At 44.7% G+C, this 24,160-nt stretch overlaps 1 protein-coding gene across 1 annotated transcript in view; it reads right to left on the bottom strand.

Annotated features, from left to right (window-relative positions):
• The window catches only part of LMF1 (lipase maturation factor 1), a 193,596-nt gene extending 178,565 nt beyond the window's left edge, over window positions 1-15,031 (bottom strand). Inside the window, exon 1 of the mRNA XM_026858874.1 lies at window positions 14,902-15,031. Coding sequence (XP_026714675.1) covers window positions 14,902-14,917 — 16 coding nt within the window. The 5' untranslated portion in view covers window positions 14,918-15,031. The remainder of the gene's footprint in view (window positions 1-14,901) is intronic.
• Window positions 15,032-24,160: the final 9,129 nt, after the last annotated feature.

The raw sequence follows: 24,160 nt of genomic DNA, 5'->3' as shown, positions 1-24,160 counted from the left end.
GAAAGGGAACTGGAGTTTGGGAGGACAAGTTCCCTCCCAGGGGTGTCCTTCAGACCACTCTTCGTTTGGTTGCCTCAGGCTTACTTAACTATTCATCTTTAATGTCACCCTCCAAATGACGCTGCTGGTACTTACACAACCCTTCACCAAGTCTCTTTCAATCTCAATTTACAGAATTTACACCAGTTTTCCTTTCCTTAGGGCCATATGGGCAGAAAGAAATTCAGTGACAGGCAGAGAATAGAAACAATCAAAACTTAAACATTTAACAGAGAAAGACAGAGCAGGCAAGCTAGAGTAATGTAAAAGCTACATACCCACAAATGCATCAATACATTATTACTGCAGATTTTTTCTCATTTTTATTCACTTACCAAACGAATACCTGCAAAACAAAATGAAGAAAAAGCAAAAAAATTAAAATCTTGCTTGATCAATGTAGGAACCTACGTCTCATATTAGTTTTATTTCAAATTTCACACATTTTGAGTTTCAAAACACATCTGTCAAGAAGTATGAAAATATGCCTGAACCATGTAACGTGCAATTCGAAGGCACTAAATTGTAAACTGCTGCTACCTGGAAATGCAGGAAGAGCAATTCTCTCATTTCTAGGCAAATCAAGCTGCTGCTATTTAGTACTCTGAGCAACCGGCCACCCTTCTTTCAATAAAGATGCTAAAGCAGCATACCCAGAAGAGGCAGCACGGTCCCAAACCACAACAGATACAGGGCTTCACAAAGGGCTGCTCCTCACCTTGCTCCGACTTCAGAAACTCCTCTGAGAGAGCAATCTAGTTGATAGTGCAGCTTAACCAGATTCTGGTGCAAAATTACTCATGTATGGTTTCCAAAGCGTGCTAAGCACCTCCCAGGCAAAAGACAACAACTTAAGTTGTTAAAACACGAAGCTCAATGCATACTTCTGTGCTGATGAAGCCCACGCTACGGAAAAGCAAGAAGTTACTTCTCACTAGTGAACTATTCACTGGGTTTTTCCCCTTTGGAACGCAGGGAAGTCCAGCCCCATCCCATCTGCTAGCGTACTGGGTGCTCACCAACCCGCAGTGTCTCAGGAAAAGCCATACACACTTACTTTATCATTTTCACATGAGCTTTTGCCAGTCTGGTGCATCATTTAACTTGCTTTTTTAACTGGTCTTCTCATTGAAATTACCTTTAGCCTTAGCTACAAGACAGTGAATTTCTGTAAGATTACAAATTCTGACTAAAAGTTAAACCCAAAGGTTAACAAGTTTTAAGATGCTATTCTTCAACATACAGCTTGTGTTTACTCCCATTATGGCTTCAATCCCACACCAGGGCTTTATTATTTGTATCTGCAGCATATTGCATTACACTAACACACACACAAAAAAACCCAAACCAAGAGAATCCCAAAACAAAAAAATACTCCGGGCTTTTAAAGATTTTTAGAAAGATTTGCTCTTACTGAAAATGTCCTGACTAGGTGTGCAAATTTTACATTCATACACATGTAGTTTGAATAGTTCTACAATCCATCAGTCTAAATATTTTACTACATATTTAACAACAATTTCATACTGGGCTACTGACGTAGAGAGAGCAGTAACTTTAAAATGCACAACAAGTTTTAGCTTTCTTAATAAAAGTGGCTCTTTTATAAAGATATCTGTCATTAAGAGCAACCTAACTTCACTATTCTCCACCACAGTTGTGGTGCAGTTAAACATAAACTTGTACGAATTATTCTTATTTCTTGGCAGAAGTTAAGAACCCCCTGAGGCTCATTTAAAACACACACACAGAGACACACACAAAATGAGGAATTAATAAAATATTGTATTCTTCTGAACCACATTAAGTTTTCTGACGTGTGTCTGTTGCTGATTACATCAATCTAGGCTCCATTACTTGTCATGTGATGACAGGCAAACACTTGTGAATTTATTTCTCTGAAGAAGCCTGTGATACAAATGCCAAGGAAACCAAACCAAATGGCCCACTCCAAATACATAAAAGCAGCAGGGCTTCTTGCAGGGATGTTTTTTATAGGTACAAACAGGCAGGTACCCAATTCCTGCAGACTTCAGGTTGTAGTTTGGAACCTAATTATCATTTTTCCTTTTCAAGTTCCTCTTCCTTGCTTATATGGAGTAAACAGAAGTGTTTATTAAAAAAAATTGATTTCTTTTTTTTATACTGCCTGCCTTGGCACTTCCAACATTACCAACAGATAATGACAAGTAAAACCATGGATTTGATTTTGCAGGTTTGGGGGTTTTTTTGGCGAATTTCAACAGAGTAACTTTTGATCTGCACATTGTCAAAACCAGAAATTTTGCAAATTCAAAGTATATTCCATTTGGATTTTCTAAATCAAATTAAAATGTGATGTCATTTCTGTTTTCTGGTTGGATAAACAATGTAATTAGCCATGGCTTGTCATTAGAGGCAAACTTCATGTCACACTTAGAAAGACTGTAACTATCAGCTGGGAATCATAAACATCATCAAATATTTGGGTTAAATTGTTTTCACCACATTGTCATGCTGATTAATTCTAGTCAAGTGCATTCCTGGAAAACAAAAACTGATAGCAAAACACAGATTAAACTACATTAAACTACATCACTCCTGATGAAAATACTCTTCGCCATCAGTGCCTGTGGTGGAGGCAGCACAGCGTCGAGCTGGGTCTGAAGACACAGCTCTGCAAGAGCCTCCCTGTCTCCAAACCATGCACAGGCACCACTGAGCAAGTGAACAGGGAGCTCCCAAACCAACCCAGCAGAAAATGCTACATTTTCTCTATAACACCTTTCTTTTTCTTGTGCGCACAAAGCACGTGGGATGATGGTTTCTATTTGCTCAAGAAGTAGGAAAAGTAGATCGGCCAGACTCGCCCAACAAATTCAGATTCCTTCTCTGCTCACCTACCTCATAGCTACAGAGATTATTTAATGCAAGAGTTGTCTGGGACAGAGACTCCACTTACAAGTCTGTAAACCACGACAGAATTCTAAATAGAGTCTATTAAGAAATAGCATTAGTACAAAGATAGGGTCTTTACATCTATTGATGCTTACTAGGAAAGTACATCTGTATGTATAATCAAAAAAAAAAAAAATTAAAGAAAAAAAACCCAACAGTCCTATCTACCATTCGCATCCTGGCAGTGCCCAACACCACAAGGTTCTTCCAACTAAACTGATTTCCACAGGCAGGATAAATCCTTGCTGCATCCCTAATCTGCAGCTGGTGTTAACAGCCTCTCGGTGTTCTCCACGGAGAACATCCTCTACAGAAAGTGAACCCAGATGTCAACTTTCATCTCCATTATGAATCTCTCTCATTCTCTTATCTGTGTAAGTTGGGATGGGGGAAAAGGTATTTAGGTAGTACAAACATTTTCTCTTCTCCATCAGGATATGGCTCCAAAATCTGCTGTAACAGCAGCACCCCTCCACAATGGAAACAAGGTAAAAGCTACACTGTGAGGTATCCCTTCCCTGTGAAGGAGGGCAGTGTGACACATTAACTACCCCGGTCTTCCCTGTGGTACCCAGCTGGGGAGAGGAGGAAGCAGGGGACCGTCTCTGCAGGAGACAGCAGCAGCCTCAGGCTGCAGCGGGCAACCAAATTAACATACCACTGGCAGAGTGGAGAGCTTCCTTCCAAAAATTCAGTAATAGGGAAAGGTGGATGAACTGCCTGCCATAAATTCAGGCATTGCATCAGGGGAGAAAAAAGGGCTAAACCATGGAAGTACAGAAAATGTGGAAAATCCACTTGCTCCAAGACAGGGCTGAATGTGAGAATCACCTCTGACAGGCACCTGTCTAAGCAGCAATGGAGACTCCACCTCCCTCTCCAAGTATTCAGCCCAGTGTTCCTCCATATGTACATTTGAAGGCTTCTCCTTACGTCTAACCTCTACATTTCTTTCCCCCATGTGAACCAACAGCTTCTTGTCCTATCCCCACGGAGACAGCAAACGCAGAACAGCTAATTTCCATCCTCTTCTGCTTTCACGCACTTGAAGATCTTTTGTTTCCTTCCACCGTCTTCCCTTCTCTCAACTAATCAAACTCAGCTCCTTCAGCTTTTCACCACAACAGGCCACTTTCTTCCCTGCTGCCAAGGCTTGTGCCTCTTGTCTGCCTGGCGTGGGGACATAGCCACTTCCAGCATAAAGTGACAACCAGATATGAGATGCTGGATGACACCTCCCCAGCTCTGAGAAGTGGAAAACCTCATCCACTGCTGTCTTCCACACGACGCTCCTAAAGTTACTGGTTTACGTGCCTGAAAGCTTGTTTGGTGAACCACAATATACCAACCAAATTAAAGCTGTAAACACTTCAGGACAAAAAACCCATCTTTTCTATGTATATGTATGCACAGTACCTGGCAGCTGGGGATCTACTTCCTCAACACACTGCTTCGAAACAAAGAGGCCAGTTGGCAAACATCACTTGCAAGAGACCGAGAGTCCATCAAAATTAGATGACAGAATTAGTCTAGTGCACCATTAATTTCAGAACATCATTAACTTAAAAGTGTGGGGGTAAGGAACATTTTTGACAGCTGGTTTCAGTTGCTGCCAAGCCTTTAGTATTGCACAGCGGTCGTGGGGGGAGGAAATAAGCTAGAATGGTAGTAAATGAAACCACTCGTCTGGTTTCTGGATTCACTTTATTGTGGTCACAGATCTCTAAAAACTGGGATTCTGCACTCTGTAATTACAACATCCACATTTAAATGGAAGGAACAGGGATAACATTAAAAAAGAAAAAAAAAGAAAAAAAGAGCGCTCAAGGATGAGGTTTACTCCTCTGTTTGCACATGGCGCTGGGAAAGGTGCCTGAGTGGGGCGGGAGCCAGTGGCTGAGGGACGGGCCGGCCGCCCTCCTGGAGCCACGCCGGGTGCTCACACCCGGCCCCAGCCCACGCAGCCATGATGCGGTCGGGCACTGCCGCACGGCGCTGCCCGCGGCCGAGCTGCAGAGCCATCCCAGCACGGCTTTATTTTCCCCTTGTAAGGCAGGGAACCAGCCTTGGTTAAGAGACCAAATGTGAATTTACCCAACTAAGCCCCAGAACTCGCCAACTGTCCTGTCCATGCTCATTTCTAAAGCTAAAAATTATTACAAGCCCTGGCTTACATGACTGCAGAATTTGCCAAACTCAAGTGAAATCTGCTTGGGTTAAATCCTTCCAGTGCCAAAACCAGATGCTGAAATGGCAGCCTTGGGAACTCCTCTCTGAGCTGCTCCTAAAATCCAAGGCAGGAAAGGTGGGAAGGGGAGCCGGCAGCAGGAAGGCAACCGCAGCTCCTCCACCCCACCAGAGCCTGGCACGAGCCGCACCAGGCTGCCCGCACTGCCAAAATCACTGCATTTCCCTAGGCAGAAACAGGCTTGAAAAGCGCCTGCACAGCAAGCGGGAACAGACACAGATGGAAAATAAAGGGGTCAGCATTGGCTTGAACACATGCAAGGCCTAGAACAAGAGGCCAGTCCCACGGCAGTGCTTTGGTGCACGGGGAGGCAGCGCAGACTGAGCGCTGCAATCCTGCTTAGTCAGGACCAGCAGCAGAAAGTCTTGTATTTCTGCTGCCAGCATGCTGGCAAGTAAAATCCCATGAAAACTGCATTTCAGTAATTCCATTCCTTAATTTAAAAAAAAAAAAAAAAAAAATCATTTAATCGCATTAATTCATCACTCTCCGAAGGCTGGCCCTCCACCACCAACCATCCCGCAGACCTGGTGCGATTCCCCATGACATGGAGAGGTCTGCGGCACGGCTCGGGGTTTCAGGGCAACCACGGCCATTTCTTCTACACCCTGTTTCTAAAGACATGAGTTATTCTAATGCAAGTTTCCACCTACTTTCTACCCCAGAGTCTTCCCCCAGGAGAGCTTGCTTGTTTTTGCAGTAGCTTGCCTCCCCTTCTCCAAGACAGAGCTGCTGTTTACCCAGCCAAACCTGGAACATTTCTCCAGTAACAATAACTCTGATGGTGCAGTAACCCCAGCCCAGCGATGAGCCGGCACCACTGGTAGCTAACACTCTTCTCAAGAATAAATTTCTGGATTAAGACCCTTAGGGAAGTTAGTAAACACAGATCCCACCATGGCTTGGACCCTTCCCTAACCCCTGATTGCTTTTCGGCTGTACCAATCACTGCATTAACATTCTTTCCAACCACAGCTGTTTGAGAAGTTAGATGAGTTAAACACCATGAACGTGTGCTGGACCAGACCGGGTGCATGAAGCTATTTGGCAAGTTACAGATTAAAAAAAAAAAAAAAAAAGAAAGAAAAAAAACATTATTCATTCTCTCCCTAAATCTTTCAGCTGTGGAATCAATACCCCAAGTCTACATACTGGATACAGCTGGCAATTAGATGTGCCAGATAATAAGCAATTAAAAAATATTTGTCTCTGTCTCTGGCAAAGCCCTGTGGTACATCAGACACTGCACAGCCATGCCACTAACCACATAATCTTTTGATAATTTCTTTGCTCTCATTTTCTCATCGGCCATGATTTGCAGAAGCGATTGGAATCTAGAGACAGTCTGTGCGAAGGAAACAGTGGGGGGTTATTAACTGCCCATAGAGCAGACGAGCTCCCTGTGCGACGGCTCTGCCCCATATCCCATTCCCACTGCCGCTGGTGTTTTTAGCACAGTCTTCTCATGAAATCAATCAGAGGTAGCAAGCAGGAAGGAGGTGAAAGACTATTTCTACGTGCCTTTTGCTGACATTTGCTGTGCTATCAAAGCACTGCACTCTACAACGTCAAGCCATTTTGTCAGGACTTTTGCAAAGTGAAATAGCAGATACATGCCACTGCTTTTCTATGCTTTCCTAATACTACATACAGGTAACTGTCCTGACATTTAGACAGAAGCGATTACTGGGATTAACAAAACGAAAGGTTATGAACCAGGACTCAGAGGGCAATTCCACAGCGCACATTTAACAGACGGAGCAGGCACTGGGGCAGGAGCTGGCTGGCAAGGGGATGCTCACGGGAGCAGCACTGGTCAGCACCCGCTGCGGTACGGACAGAACACTCCAGCCCCTGCACACACCTTAAGGACACCCTCAGCACAATAATGTTTTCTACTGTTAACAAAGACATGATCTCTTCTATGTATGGTGAATTAATTTTTATTGATCTCTGGCTACCTTACAGCAGATTTAAAAAAAAAAATCCTCAAAAGTTGCTATTATTGCTATTATTAAGTGGAACAAAGCCAGTAATTACAATAAGTCACAACAATGCATGCAACCAATCAACGTAAAATATTTAAATTTCCCTGTAGTCTCCCTCTTTTCAAATCTATTTAGGTTCCTACAAGCATTCACATTATTCAAATGACATTAATCTTAGAGGCACTACTTGCTACAAAACCAATAGTCTCAGCAAGAATGCTGCAATCTCCACGCTGCAGCTGCTCAAAAAACCCCTTCACACCATTTTACCAAAGCCATTTCTCTTGTTTTTCACATCATGTTTCAATGGCAAGTTAGACCATTCTCCAGGAATATATTCACAGAAGCAGGCAGTGACCAGACCGGGTGCAGCCCCAAAGCATCCTCTGACAGCCCTTAGGGGCTTTTGGCAGCTCCTCTTCTGCTGACAGCTCATGCAGATCATCTCAAATTCATGTCATAGCGGGACCCGGCTTCTTCATCAGCTTCATCTCCACCTGCCTTTTCAGTCCACTCCACTCGCACAGACTAAAATACATTTTCTGGAGATGTTGGCAGGAACACCTTCAAACCTTGGACATCCTGTGGCAACTGCACTCTTTGCTCCTACTTGCCCTTTTAAAAAACCCAGCCTAAATTAATGGCATACAACCCATTTCCACCTGCATTTAACTCAGCTGCCTCAACCCAGACAAGTAACCTCACACTGCAGAGCACACACTTACAGGGCTCGGGGACTAAGGCAGGCGAGCCCACCAGGGCATCCCCCTCCTCCTTCCCAGCCATGGCTAATGCCAGGCGAGCTGATGGCAAGGGGCTGGCCCCGTGCAGGGGCTGCAGCTAAACCAAAAGCCAGCCCAGGGCAGGGAAGCGAAACCTTACACATGCTGGGGTGTGTGGGGGAAATGCTAAATGATTCATTTCTGACATCAGCCATGATTAAATTTTAATCTCTCAAAGAAAAATATGGTTCTCATTAGCCTCATTAGTCCCCAGTTGTACTGCAAGGCAACAGTGTCACATGGTATTAATCTTTGTTTTCATTAATATGTCATATCAACTGCTCACAGCATTCTTTGAAACCGATACGCTCCCTCTCTTCTGTGCGAGTAGGAAGTGCCAAAAAGCAGCTTCCTCGACAGGAAGGATGACCCCCTGAGATCCTTCAGCTTTTGGTTTACGTTTCTAGAGATAATCTTTTCTTTCTGGGGAAAGAGGGAGGGGAGGTTGGAGTAAAAGGGATGCAAGGCTGCGATCCACAATAACAAAGAAATTCCTGAGGTTTATTGCCAAGGCCAGGGCCAGATAAAGGAATAAGATATTCTAAGTTTTCTTCTTGTTGTTGTTATTGGGATATTTTGGAGAGCTAGAAAAATAAAGCCAGGTTGCAAAAAGGGTTCTTTGCAAGGGGGTCATATGCAAAGCCCCTAGCAAACTTCAAATTACTCCAGTTTAGCATATTCATCAAGGTGTTCTCTGTTAATGTGATTCAACTAAAATCCTAGCTACTTTTTTTAATACACAAAATTGTACACAACATTAATTTTTGCTTGGACTTCAAACTTCGGTATCTGTAAAGTTGATACCAAATAAATCTTACTGTCCCTCGGTACAAACTTATATTATTTCCAGACAGGCAGATAAAGCAGGATATAGACTGATGGAAAGGCCTTGCCAAGGTCACACAGTTAAGTACAGTCTGACACATCCATTCCTGCCTGTACAGTGAGGTCTTGGAGAACTTCCCAAGTGAACCAAGAGTACTGATGAAACCCAGGAGATGCCAAGTTCCTATTCCCTGCTTGCACAGCTCCTTTCAGTGTTTGCTCGCTCAGGGGCAGTCAAAAAAAGACTTACAGAATTACTCATGCTACTGAATAAAACGTGCATTAGCTCAAATGCACCTGTGTGGATACGTTCATTCACCCTTGATCTGTCTTTGGTCTGCTGGAAGCGCAAAGGGTGATTCTTCCATCCGTATCCTGCATGTCAGATCAGGACTCTTCTAGTCACGAGTATCTCCGTAAGTGCTGTGTCCTCAGCATAAGAGGGTCACAAACCAGTACACTTCAAAACGGGAATGATGTTTTGCCAAATCCAGCCCACAATTCACATACCAGCTGTTTTACAAGCCGGAATAAGAAACTCAGAAGAGATCCGTTCCGAACCTTTACTGGATAGGATGACACGAGACAAAACCCCAAGTGCTTTAGACTGAAAAACCAAAGCTGTACAATTTAAGAGGAAAGTGGGGAAGAGGTCCATTTAACAGTTCCTAATGCCCTCCTGGAGAGTGCAAACACAGCCCTGAGTATCTCATCAGCCCCCCAGCATTTAATGGAGCTCAGCCTGAGCCAGTCACCAGTTCATCCGCTAGCACACAGAAGACTGTGATTAAAGTCCTGCATAGGTCAAGTGGTTTTTAATGAGACATATAAACCTCAAAACCTCCATGACATACAAGTCTTTCTTCTTTCTCCGTTGTAAATGAACTTCTGAGAATAGTAATTTAATTGCAATTAAATTACATGCCTCAGAGACATGCTTTCATGACCTGCAGTATACCTGTCCCTCCACTAAGTCCTTAATATTAAAGTTAAAAGCTATTAATATCATGTTCAATCAGCTAAATACAAAAAAACACCAGGCATCCAACGCTGGAAAGCCAGAGGCAAGTCTTCCTTCTCGTGCTCTAGGAAAGTGTTGCAGCATCTGCAACTTCTTGCAAACCACCTGGGCACACGGGCTTCGACGGGCACGTGAGCAGAGCTCAAACGGCACTCGCCCACAATCGCTGGGGTTGTACAGGGGTGAAGCACTGTTCTGCTTCATATTCTTTGCAGAAAAGAAAAAAAAAAAAAGTGTGCTGCTTAATCTTATGTTACCCTAAATACCTGTTAGCAGTAGCTCCACCAACATTTTCCACAAGGGAAGAACACACTGAAAAGCAACGCTGTAGCCACCTCATGCTGTAACGTTTTATTTATTGGCTTGTTTAACCTATTCCCTTGAGCTCTTGTAACTCTACCAGAATCTTAGTCATGAAAGAAAAGAAGGCAATAGGATTTAAAAACCCACAATTCTAGCTTTTGTATCAAGTGTCTTACAAACTGTACCACTGAATGCTCTCTAACAGTGGGCAATAGGCTTTGTAAAATGAAACAACACAATAACCAAGGGAAAGGAAGGGTTTTCAGATGACATTTGAAAATGCTGAGGGAGGGGGGTTGGTTCAGTGAGGAAACAACAGAAGAAACAGGAGATCAGTGGCAGAGTAGTTTAAAAGTTTGTTTATATAAGAAAATGTAATAGCTCTCTGGAGACACCTTACTGTGGGATAAAAGTGTTTTTATTCCAGAATTACAAATTCACTTTAGAAGTGCATTAGTTATTCTGGTACAAAAATGATTTAACTTCTGCCGGAGCACCTCTCCTGGAGAGGCTGTCCTAACAAAGGACCTCTACTGCCAATGGGCCATCTCTGCAGACATATGCCCCAGCAGAAACCATAAGGAATAAAACCACAAATGGAGGTTTCATGAGGTCACTTGCAACAAGTATTTTTACTTTTAAGCAAAGGGGCAGCTTTTCCCATTCTTGCTTAAATGTATGACAATCCATTATATTAATATGCAGGAGGGAGGAAGTGGGGAGAAGGGCAAAGCCATTAGTATTGGACCTGAGGAGCTACACAAGCAACTGAACCTAGACAAGCAGGACTTGCAGTGTGCGAAATGGACACTGAAGCATGGGGAATTCCCACAAAATTTTTTTAAGCATCTTTAGCTTCATTAAATAGCTTCTGTTACAAACCACTTTTTACTATTATTATTATTATTATTATTATTATTATTATTATTATTAAACCGAAATTAGGCATAGTCTGCAGAAATTACAAGAAATATCAAGGCTAAAATTAACATAACTATTAAGCACTTCACCCAGCCTATGGGTCAGACATACATTCTTCTGCACTGGCAGATTTTTGGATTCTTGACAGTCTCCTCCTACTTCAAAAGCTCAAAATGGCAGAGGGGAAAACAAATCCAGTATTTTAAGCCAGACACCCTGAGCTTGTGATGTAAGTGCAGCACCATTATACCCATGCCCCATGACAAGGAGAACACGTTCACATTTAGCCTGAGCAGACCCCAAATACCACCGTCATTTTGGGAACAGAGTTCCCAGAGTTACAAAAGCTTCCCTGTGCATTCCACTTTCAAATTTGCCAAAGGCAACCTCGGTCCCGCATTTCACAGGTACCAAAATTAACATGCTGTTCTCTGAAAGCTAGCCTAGTTTTGAGACCCACTGAAGTGCAGCTTATTTCAAACAGTTCACTTATGCTTTGGTAGAGCCAACACTAAATTGGTGAAGTCAAGAATTCAGGGCCAGGACAACATCCTGGCCCCAGTTCTCAGGATTTTAGGTTGCCAAAGTAATCCTTATCCCACAAAATCCATCACAAACAGCTCACATCAGCCTGTTCCAGGAGCAGCTTTCTTGAGGGTTATAACACCCTCAAAGACCTTTGAGCCGGTCCCTTGCCGTGCTGTCACAGCAGGCTCAGCTGTCCCCAGGCACACAGCATATTCCCTGTCTCACAGGTGGAGGTCGGCAGTACCGGGGCAGGCAGGCAACATGTCCTGCCCTTCAAAGGAGACAGTTTGCTCTTCTAAAGCTTCCTCTGACTCTGAGCCCAAGCCAGCTGGACAGCAGTTGAAAGACTTGCTCCTTCAGCAGCGCCCGGTATCTGGAGACTCCAGCCCAAAACAAATAGAAACATTTAAAATTAAAATAGAAAAAGAAAAGGCGATAAAAGGAATAAATTGTTCCTCACTGGCCTAAAGAAGAGAACTCTATTCCTCCTTATCACCCTGTATCTTCCTTGAACTGGCTTCCCAGGCAACTACTGCAAAGGATTTTGCTGGATCGGGTCAGCCCACGGGTCCATGCCCAGCCCAGCACTGCTGGCTCACAGGAGTCCACGCCTGCCAGCTGAAGAAGAACATTAAGAAAGACCATACAATAACTACAAAACAATGTGGCCACAGGAGGAATTTCTTCCTCATTTCAGATGCCTCTTTGCTGAGCTATCTTGTAACTCTGAACAGGAATGCCTGACGACATTGTCCTTTCCCCCTTTATAAGAAGTCAATGTGAGTCAATGCTTTGGAGCACAGTAAGAACTCATCTGAACCTCTCAATCTGCCCAAATCTGAGAGTAAGACAAAGTTAACAGGACCACCTAACCCCATCTACAAACCAGTGTGAAAAGGGAGTTTTAAAGCCAGCCTTAATTCCAAGGCTAACGCTTCCACCCACCCACCCACGATCAGCAGCAGAATTCATGAGATCTCAGGTACTCTCAGCTCATCCCTTGTGCCACCGAAATTCCCTGAAGGACGGTGAGAAATTAGTTAATTCCTTCTTTGCTCTTTCCCCACACTTACTTGCACTGTAACTACCGAGCCACCCAGCATCCCCTTCTCCAGGGAATTGAACGTCACACTGCATGCACAATAATAATATGGTTTTGACAACCCAGTGACCCATTTCAGAGGATCTAATGAAAAATGTAACCACAGCTGAATGAACTGTACTGCTGGGTTGCTTTGATTCTTTCCCCTCACCCTTTTACAAGAACCTAATTTCCTGTTTAATATATATTCGAAGACATAATTAAGAAGAGATGAAGTTGAGGCAATGCCTTCTATTGCCCCCCCGCCGTCTTTTCTCTCTCAACCCTTTCCCAGAAGAACTTGACCCATTCCCTTGGTATATTATTGCTGTATAACCAGAAGTCACCTGCCTGGGCCTGGGTAACTTTGAACCTCCAACTCTGAAGTATCAAAGGAGGAAAAAATACAGCTTTATCTCAAATATCAAGAGTCAATTCCTTTCAACCACAGCATCCACAAGAAGCAAACTCCGGGCTCCGCTTGCATTCCTGCTGGCCAGCTCATTGTCTTCAGAGCTGCAGAGACCTGACGCTTGGCCGTGAGCTTCCAACCCCCTCAGGAAGAGGCATTTGGACAAAGTCTGCTGGACGCTGTTGGTGGTTTGGTGCAGCAGTGGAGGAAGGCTGCCTTCTCTATCCCTGGCCCTTTGCCTCTCCCTTAAAGACTTGAAAGATGACAAAACAGCCACACATTCAACAGCACAACTGGATTTATTTTGGCAAAAACTCGAGAATGCTATCACCTCTCCAGCACCAGCAGAGAAGACACCACAAGCCTGCTTGTACCAGGAAAAGCAGCTGGAGCAGAGGACCAGCACAGAACACAACTGCCCAACGAGACACGGAGAACACATTCCAGCTAGCTTTTTTAAAAATCAAAACTGTAACGATATCATAGCACCACTATAGCCACAGCACCAGTACACTGAGCACCCCAGAATGCCTCGTGGGCACTAACGAAGAAAGCCTGTCATGCTGGTATCTAGTTACCCCACTATTTCAGAAGCAAGCCAGATCAAACCTTCAGTCTCAGGAGTCACTGCAGATCCAGCTTTCAGCTAGAAAAACTTTGCAGCTGAAGAGGGAGGTCGTTAGGGCTTTTTCCACCCCCACAACCAGAAACTCAAAGAGAAGGAAGTCAAGGAACACATCCAGATTTTGCTGCTACAATGACACAGGCTCCTGTATCTCTGGTAATGAGAGCAGGACGATGCTTGAATTCTTGCCCTGTAACATAAAACATCTAGAAAAATAGACGAGCAATTTTGGAATAACTTGGAAATGGGCAATGGAAAACTATCCACCAAGTTATTTTTCAAATTTTGTGGCTCGCTTTCACAGTCTTAAATTCATGCTGAGTTAAGAGCTCAGAGAACAGAGCTCTTCAGAAAACTGAAGCTGTTATCCTTCACCCACTTACATACCATCTGGAGTAGGATAGGAATGAATGGGACAGGACAAGATGCAGGCCTGCCCAAGCATAAGCAGATCCTTAAATTTAAATTCACTGAGCCCATCTATAGGGAAGGTGTCCCATCATGTGTTATAGAGCCAGAAGATTTGGGAAGAACATCCCAGTGATACAGCTGTATCGTGCCCACAGCCTGGGCACCTCTTCATGGCCTTTCACTTCCCTGAAGTTGCCACATCACCTCTGTTACAGGCAGAGAGGTACGTGAAGAGGTGAACTAATGAAATTTGGGGTTCTAAGGGCCCGCCCTCTTTTAACCAATGTATCTGGGGCCTTAACAAGTGTGAGGACCACCTAGAGCCTTTCCTTTTGCATCACAGCCTTTCCCTGCAGCAAGGCGATACACAGTCACTGTTTCTCCTTTACTTTTTCCCTCAGAGGCTTTATGCACTCATCATGAGTGTCCCAGCTCTTTTGGATTGAACTGAAAATTAAGAAGCCATCTCCAAGGTAATTATTGAGTGAATACCCTCGCAACAGCCATGAGGAAAAGTACTCCACTGCAGGGACAACGTGTAGCATGGCACATTATGCAGCCAATTTGCCTCTCTCAGAGGCCAAGAGAAATCAGGGCAGATATCCTAAGTAAGAGCAGGGGCATGCCCATAACCCATTTCTGCCAAATGCTTTCCTTATCTCACATAACTACACCGCTCCTTGTCAGATTACCAACCTCAAAAGGTAACACAAAGTCAACGTGTACAACAAACAGCAAGATATTACAAGGAAAAACAAAGCAGAGAGACTGTTAACCTACCAGATCTGTCCAACATTGACCAACGAGAGGTAGAGAACCCACAGGACAGCCATGAGGACCATATTTGCACATCCAGTTACCAACACAAAGGCTGAAGTGGCCAGGCCAAACAGGGAGAGGTGGTCCAAGGTGCTGTCCATGTCTGACCAATCCAGAAACCAGATGATTGTCGGTGCGTAGCTCAGAGCATCCAGGTTGATCTTCCCTTTGAAATACTTTTTGACATTCTGCAGGTACAGTTTACAAGGGAGCAGCCCCTTCTCTCCTATCAGCTGCTTATTTTGATGATATGCCACCAGGAAGGCCACGACTAGAGGAAAACAAGGAGGGGGAAAAACAGTATTAGAAATCATCCAGGCTGAGTCCAAAATTACAGAAGTATATTCATGCCTCAGGAAGGAATTGATTCACATGTCCTCATCTCCATTAAAATACAACACAGTCATTTCTATTAACCACAATGCAGAAGGCAGAGGAATTCTATAAATACTGTCTGTGCCTTCACACCAGGAAATGGCACAGAGTCTGTTTTGAGATAATTTTCTCCTCAACAGCTGTAAGGGACACGCCACTTGCTTCAGGCAAACTCAACAATGCGCTTCTGGGAAAAGCTCCCTGTAAGTGAGCGACCTGACCCAGCACAGAAACAGGAGGCTCAGCCCAGCTCTGTTAGACTCTGCGTGACCCTAGGTTAGTCGCATACGCTATTCATTTCCCCATGCAGATGAGGTAAACAGCTTAATTGCACTGCAGAGTGAGAGTAATGCGTTAATTTCATGACTCTGAGACAGAATTTCCTTTCTACAAAAAGTGTTCGGAAAGGAGACACCGACAAACCCTCGGCTCACGCACAGATACCAGGGAGCATGGCAGAAGCAGCCACAAGAGCACCCACAACTCCCTTCGGCTCAGCAGCAGCAAAGACACAGCTGTACTTTCTGACCCCTCCTATTTCAGCTTCACAAAACATTTTGCAGTGTAAAGAGACAACAGCTCCAGCATGGGCTTTGTTGTGGATGGCGATTTACAATGTCTATGCTCCCAGTTCAAATAACCCAGAGCAGACTGAAAGCAGATTGTTGCCTGTGAGGTTATGTTGTCCTATAACGCCAAAGCTTATCTCCATTTTTACATAACACATTCTGTGCATCTATCAAATACTGGATTATTTCCTTATATTGAAAACACTTAATATTTCAAAATACTGTTAATGAGACAGCTTAAACTCATACTGTTCAAGAAGTGTCCAAAGGACACCTCAGTTCTTTTGGCACCATAATGGTTAATGGGTATACACTGCAATTGCAGAATACAGTAGTCATACTATGGACTGACCTTCTGGATTCTCTCACATCCTGGTAGGTTGGAAATAAAAAATCTTAATATTTTCCTGTCCTCTAAATTGCTACTTTATACATGTCACTATAGCTCTCTCATTTATAGTGTCTATGCTCTTGCACTGAACAATCTTAGAACAGCCAGATGCTTTTTTTAACAGCACATAAGCAATTTAATTACAGATTATAGACCTAGAATTTGATGTTCTACAGAGAAATCTGGTCAGCTTCTAGGGATTATCTCATATTTTAGGAATCTCCTCCAGTTACCAATTTGCAGTTCGTAACTGCAGTGATCTCCATTTCTCAGAAAAAAAAATTATGAAGGCCAACATTTCCTGATTAGGCTCCATACATTTTGCTCCCAGCAGCTAACCTACCCATCTTTCAAACATTATCCAAACACCAGCCACGTCACATGCAGCAATACCAGAGGACTCGCAAAAGGCCGATTTGTTTCCCCCCAGTCCTCCTTAGTTAATGATCAAATCTGTTTCCTTCCTTATCTGAATACTGTCATTCTGCAAACACAAATTCTGGTGTTCATCTGGTTGGTGTCTCTCAGTGGGAACACTGGGGGAAAGTCTATGTGAAACTATATCCCGAGTTCAGGCCTGGATTCCCGTTTCTTTGAAGTTTGATTAGCAACCAAAGTCTGCAGCCCCAGGGAATAAAAATAAATGTCCCATTCCCCCCAGACACGTACAAAGGTCTCCAGTGGATTTTGGTTAATCCACTTAACGCTTACTCCACCTTTTTTTACACACGTTGTGCATTTTGTTCTCATTTGAAAAACCGCTAAAACTCACAATCCAATGCGTATCTGAGGTCACTGGGAGGGTTTCCACTGATTTCAGCAGATCCTGAATCACAGCGCTAACACAATAAAGTTGGGGGTTTAATTGGTTGTGTCTCCTTCTGTCTGTCTTTTATACACAGCAAAGGATTTTACTAACAAATAAAAGACACACAGAATATTTTATTCAATTATGGACAGGGAGGGATAAGAGAAAAACTGATCGCAACACTGAATAATCAGTTTTGGACTGCAAATTAAGTGGTTTATATTTTAGAAAATTCATATTTTTCTACCAACACTCTGTTCGGCATCAGAAAGCCTGACATGTGAAACCAGCAGAAGTATAATGCTTCTGAGCCTCAGACAGCTTAATATCTTCACTTTTGGTGTTTAAAAAAATAAAAACCAACTCTGCCTTAAAGCTCCATGGCTTGATTTCCCTTGATTAGCACTGCAGTTTGCTGCAGTTTTCCAAAAGTGATAATCAAATTCACCTCTAAATGCTACAGAAATTGCTGCCCCAACCCATAACTGCTAAGCAGGTTTTTTTTTCTAAAAAAAATCTAAATTAGACCCCTGCACAGTATTCAAGATAAACAAGGAAAGGGTAAATTAGGAAAAACAAACTATAGCTATTGCAGAAAAGTACACATTGTATGTACAAAATATCGTACAGCCTTTTTAAGTTTGAAAGCAGCACACTGCATTATAGTTTGGCATGAACTGCACAACTAAAGATGGGCTCCAAAGTGGTTTTCTCCCAGAACACTGATTTCTCCCAACACACTGCACTGCTGCTATTTTGCACGTTACCATTTCACAACTAAATCTCACCGGCAAACAGCCCTAATTTATGAAGAACTCATCTAACCTGAAACAATCCTGACTGTTCCACTTAGGTTTCGATCCATCACCCTCCCAAGCCATCGCCAGCACTGTTCATTGCTCACACGTGTGCAGCATTTCCTAGACGTGCTGCTCTGTCCCGGATCCGGCTCCCTCTCCTGGACACTACCCAAGCTGAGCTGCTGCCTCGCACCACGCCGTGCTCCTTTCTCCACTTATCTCCAGCATCTTTTGGAGACCCTTTGAAGGGCACATCCCTTAGGCAGCACCCACTTCTCAAGCCCCCCCACCAAATCACCTACACCTGCTCCTCCAAGGCACCAGTTACGTCTTCGAGAGGCTTCACCCTGTAGGCAGCAGTTCCCACGCTACCTGACACATGCAATAGTTGAAACTAAAGACAGATTCTGCAAATTATTTCAGCAACACAGGAGATGAACAGAACTAGGGGAAAAAAAGGGAAGTTATTTATCAGCTTGGCATTCCTTCCTCTCCCTGAACCCCTCTCAAGAAACTGTATCCTTAAATTGACTGTAACACAGACCCTGCTCCCTTCCTTTTGATCTTGGCTGTCTGGGATGGAGGGGAAAAAGTCCCTTCTAGCCCCTAAAGTCTGTGCTTTTCTTCCTCTTCCTTAACCCCTATTCTGAAACCTTCCCTTTGGCCTTGTATTTGGGGATTTTCCACTCCCCATCTTCCCACTCCCTCCAGGTAAACACGGTCAAACAAATTTGCTTCCACCCTGAGCACTGGCTGGCACGCTCGCCACACTGCCGGGGCAGTGGACAAGGTTATTTACTTCTCTTGTTTGTCTTGTACCTTCTTCCTGTCAAGAGTGTGGCAGAGCAGATCTATAACATGAACCAGAATTCACCAGGTAGTAAGTCAGCCTATGCTGAGGGGACCCACCTATGCAGCGTGCTGGGTTCAACCACACCACAGGGTCCAAGGCATGGATGGAGTCTGCTCGAGCAACGGCGCCGCATTTGCCTCAGCCTCTCCAAACACACTGCAAAGCCATGCTCTTGGGTGTCTGCAAGGCTTGTCCCAGCCCAGGGATGTTCTGATCTCTGGCAGCAAAGCAAGAAGGGTCTTACCCAAAGGGATGTTGAAAAGGCAAAAGAGATGCTGACCCAGCAAGCACCGCTGTTAGCCAGGCAGGCAGGCAGTGTCTGTCACCAACAGAGCCGCAAGACTCCACATCCTACTCAGGAGAAGCTCCCTTCCTCCTCAGCAAACCCAGCTCCTGCATTTGAAAACTCTGGGCAATGCATTCATCAGCATCTCCTGCCAGTTCAGGATTTATTTTTCCATCCAGAACAGCAAACACTTGCATTTCCACGTACTAGACAGCTTGTCTCCACCAGCTCCTGAGCTACTTCCAGCTCAGGCACATATTGCACAGAGGAGTCCACGGCAGCTTCCCCCAGGATGGAGCAACCTGAGGCAGGGCCCCGAGTCATCCACTCCTTCCAGCCCCTTTAGCAGGCCAAACCCCTCAGAGCGTCTCCCACTTTCTGCTATCATCTTACAAAATGAGAGAGCATAACTGAAAAGGGCACTTTTTCAAAGTTCAGAATATACTTTGCCAGCCAGGATGCAGAAGGTGATGTTTGCCCATAGCGATCCTTTCCGGCATTGTAGGTGGGAATGGTGTGAGGCCACTGCTGGGCTCCTAATCCACGGACATCCCCTGCACACCTGCAAGTCTCCAGATCCAGCATAAAACCACACATCACCTGCTCACTGCCTGGTCATTTTACCAACACTTCCTGCATTTGGGCATTTTCAGCCCGTGTCAGTCACCCCTTTTCCACCCGAAGCAATTTGCCATTCTTCTTCAGACTATTCGTTCCTTTGTGGACTGAAAAAAACCTCAGCCTCAGCGACTCCCATGCTCCCTCCCACTCAGGAGGCAGAAGGAGCCTTTGACAGCTCACATGGGAGCACGCTCCTCTACCTGCTGCGATCTGATCTTTACATAAGTAATACATGTAAATTGTCGTCAACTGCTAATAGACCTTCACTACTTATTCTCACCTCAGAAGGTGCTTTACTGTACTTTTCCATTAACTCCCCCCCTCCACCTTCTCCTTCCACTCCCAGGCTCCTCTCCCTCCAAAACTGAACACGTTCCTCGTTTGAACCCACATGCTACCAATAAACACAACCCAAGCATGCAACACAAGAGTCGCCCATCTGAAATGATTTGGCCTATCCATATTGCCCTGTCACCTCAGTTCCTTTCCCTCAGCCCAGGCTCAGCCTGTCATGGTAGGAGAATGAGAGAATCCCATTCTTCATGCTCTGTAAAGATTTAAAGATGTGAAATCCAAAACTTTCCGGTCATATGGCTTTCTCTCTCCCCCTATTAAAAGAAGTCTTAACTTTTACTTAAAGCCTAAACCACAAGAAGAAATGAACCAAGAGCACAGAGCTTTGCATGAAAACCAAACTACATTTTGCGCACACAAAAAAAATCTGCCTGGAGCCATATATCAAGTGCACCTTTGACCCAACAAAGCATTCAAAAAGGCCCTATGCTGGATACTGGCAAGCTGGGGTTGTACTACTGAAAAGGGGGATAACATTCATGGTATTTTCATTATCAGAAAAATGAATCAAGTAAGTTTTCAATTGATAAATTCCCCTGTAAAGTTTTGAAACACAGAAGCAACAAGACTGTATTACTGAGCAAAGAGCCAGAGTGAAGCCCAGCACCCCCTTTTCATTATGCAACCCTACAGCCACAAATAAACACACAACAAAGTAGTCTGTTCTTAACACTTTTTTGGTTTATTGCTATTCACAGCAAAGCTAAAGACTTTCGGGTGGTTGCTTCGGGGGCTTTTTAAGAGCTTATCTCCCCATTGCCTCTTTGTCTGAAATAAGGTGAAAGCAAATAGAAAAGGCTGGGCTGTGGCACTGCTAAAAAACTCCCCCATGGCACTAAAAACCTCCTGCAACTGGAGGATGTCCTGAGAAGATCCCTCTGCTCCAGACCAGCTCTGGGCAATCAGCAGACTGGAGATAGATTCTCTCCTTCTCAGTTCTTGTTATCATTTCCCCTAAACTATCACTGCTTGCTATGAATATATCTTCCCATGGTGAAAGCACTTTGTTCAGGACCAGACACAATCCATCTCGCTTACACGGCTCTTTCGTGCAGAGTTAAACAGGGGACATGTAGCTTCCTAAGAGGACACAGTGCTAACATGTCACCATTGTTGTACAGACTTGCTAACAAGCACTGCGCTGAAATAAAACCTTTCAGGGGAGAAAAAGTGTCAGAAGATGTACTATAATCCTGACTAGGCAAGCTGAAAGCTACAGGGAACCTTTTAATGTAATTGAGGGAAGAGGAGAGGGAAAGCAGGGGAGATGGCCAAGAGAGGGGAGGAAGGACACTGGGGAGAGCCAGGAATCTACAGGAAGCCAAACCCCCCTGAGAAGGCTTTAAATTTCAGAATTAGGAAGAAGTAGCATGAACCTCCCATAGCTCTAGCTCTGGGGAAAGAAAATACTACTCTTAAACAATAAAAAAGAGAAGATAAACTGGGTTTAAATAATAGCTTTTATTTCAAAGCACTCTACAGAGCCTGTCTGAAACTGGAAGGGTGGTATCTTATTTACTTAAACTTCTACATCTCAAATCTAATGACAGTAATCATCCAAAAAGGGCACTTAACAATGATTTAGAAGGAGGGTAAAAGGAGCAAATAATGCACATTTGTTGTCAAGAGATTTGGGACCAGCTATTTACCTGTAACAGCACTTCAAAGAAGACCTCAAAGACTTTCTTCATTGACAAAATGTCAATCGTTGCCATAAAGAAGAAACACAGAGTGCAAGACCAGGATAGAAAACCTTCAAAATCTCAAACCAGCATTTCTCCAACCATCCCTGTCCCGTAAATTACTTTATTAGCGTGGCAATTAGCCACTGAGGGACAGAGTGCAATGGTGGAAGCCTGTGAGACAAGTCTCTTCACCTGGCACACTAGTAGCATATAGAGATGCCTCTACAGAAACAGAGGGAGGTGTCTGGGCAGCAGAGCACAGGGTAAGACCTCTGCAGTTGTTCTCCTCCTCAGTGTTGGGGGCTGGATTCTGTATTACTTCACACCGTCCTCCTTTGGAAGGGTTTTACCACTTGGTCTGCCCACACTTACTTGCTGAAGTGGAGAGAGAGGTCCAAGGTCTGAAAACGTTTCTGCAGGCAGAGTTTACAGGTGCACAGTGCTACTATTAAAACCAGAATTGTGCAGACAGGCGTTTCATTTACCGTAGCGCTCGGCTGGGAGGACCCTGCTGGCACAGCCCCGTTGCAAAGAGCAAACCTCACTGAGCACTTTCAGCTTGGATCCATTTTCCCTTCCTTCCCATTCCTGCAAGCAGCAGGTGGGTTTGGTCGCTGACCTCCACAAGTCTTTCCCACCTTCCCATCACAAACCTGCCTCTCAGACAACAGCTGCTTTGCCAGGGACTTCCCAGGCCCTGGCTGCTTCTGGAAACCCCCTTCAAAAAAAGAAGAGGCAAGCTGTTACAACCAAAGGGAGCGGGGGAGAAGGGAGGGCACACAGAAGGACACTTCGCACCTATCTTGCTCTGCCTCTCCTTCTGCAGGAGAAGAACCAAATGGAAAGCATCTCCCCAGCTCACATCAGGCAATAAAACAACCTCTCCAGAGTGGAGTGGGGGCCAGGAAGGAAGTGACAGGCCCCCAGGTCACGTTTAGCTATTCTGCCCCTCAGCTCAGCATCACTGCATACCCCAAATCATGTTTCCCTCCATCCCATCCACAGGGTCCTTCACTCTCCCACCCCTCCTTTTCCACCCAGGAGGGAGAACAAGCTTTCAGCTCACACAGCTGCACTCATAGTCAGCAGCTACAATCATCAGGGGGTGACCACTTCCCTGATACTTTAACACAAGGTCCTCCCCAAAGGATTTGTTGCTTAACACAGCAGGAATGAAAGGGTTACGTTTAAAAAGGTGAAATGAAAGAAGGGGGGAAAACAACCCACGAATGAGGAATGTCAAACTGTCACAACGGCATCAACTGTTTCCTCAGCAAGTCTGAGACTCGGTGTGTGCAGAATCGCTGCGTCTGGGAAAAAAAAAAATCTGTCAGAGTAAATGGTTCCATCTTCAGAAAAGAGGTTGGAAGAGTAGCTTGGCACAGAGGCTTTAAATTGTTTTCTGCTGTTTCTAAACTCAGGCTCTCGGAAAAGATCAAATGGCAACCCACCTTCCCTCGAGAGCATCCCACCCCAACAGCCGTGTCATGGTTTTGCAGCCTCTGACAGAGGAATCTGCCTGTTTGCAATCTCTCCATCTCAGACACACCAATTACCTTCCACCCCACGAACCCTTCAGTTGTCGGCTGCGCAGTGTTTCCCCCGCACTGAGATCAGAGCTGGAGCCCCAACACCACTGCAAGCAACAGCCCGAGCCAGAATCTGACCTGTCTCAAATCTGGTCCAGGTTTCTGGCTTTGGGTTGTTTGGCTGTTACTCGACCAAAACAAACAGCTGAAATCACTGTTACCTGATTACAGCCAATAAGAAGTTCCATTAACAAGCAGGTAAACTCTCTTGCACTTCTTCCATTACAAAGAACAGAATCATCCTTCCACCCTGCTCTGGGACACAAATCCTTTCCTCTGAGGCTAGCTCTCTCAAAAAGGTTTCTTTATTCTGGACTGCAGAAGCATTTTGGGGTCTCCTCCCTCCTTCTGCTACTCCCAGGTATTACCCTTCCCCTCTCCAATCTGGAAAAGTGCTGAATCCAGTTCTTCTCCCTATTTTCTGTCATCCCGCTTTCACTCACCAGCCTGCAATTTCAGTTTCATCCTCTGGCATACACATCCTCGCTCCCCCTTTCTCCTTGCAGCCTGCCGGTTTCAGTATTTCCATGCTGTAACTCACCTGACCCCGAATCGGCAACTCACTCCTCACCTCTTATTGCTCTCATTGTCCCAATCAGGTCTCCCACTCACCAGAAGGTCCCATATGTTTGACTTGCTCCCCTTCTCTGCCTCATCACCCCCTTCCCCAACTCCCACCCCTCCAGCCACCACCCGCTCCCTTCCCACTCCCCCCACCAGCCCCTTCCCATCATACACATCACCACCCTACAGGCCAGCATTTGGTCCCAGATGTGGCACATTTATAACCCTAAATCTGCGACCAGAAAGCAGCGGCCTCCACCAAATGCACAGCGGAGAACACTAATCAGTTTTTCATAAGGAAACTGCAAACCGAGCTACGGGAAAC

Source organism: Athene cunicularia, assembly GCF_003259725.1.
Source record: "Athene cunicularia isolate RWA chromosome 14 unlocalized genomic scaffold, athCun1 chr14_part1, whole genome shotgun sequence".
Classification (NCBI taxonomy): Eukaryota; Metazoa; Chordata; class Aves; order Strigiformes; family Strigidae; genus Athene; species Athene cunicularia.
Note: the sequence above shows the minus strand (reverse complement) of the source record. Positions and strands in the feature narration are given on the sequence as shown.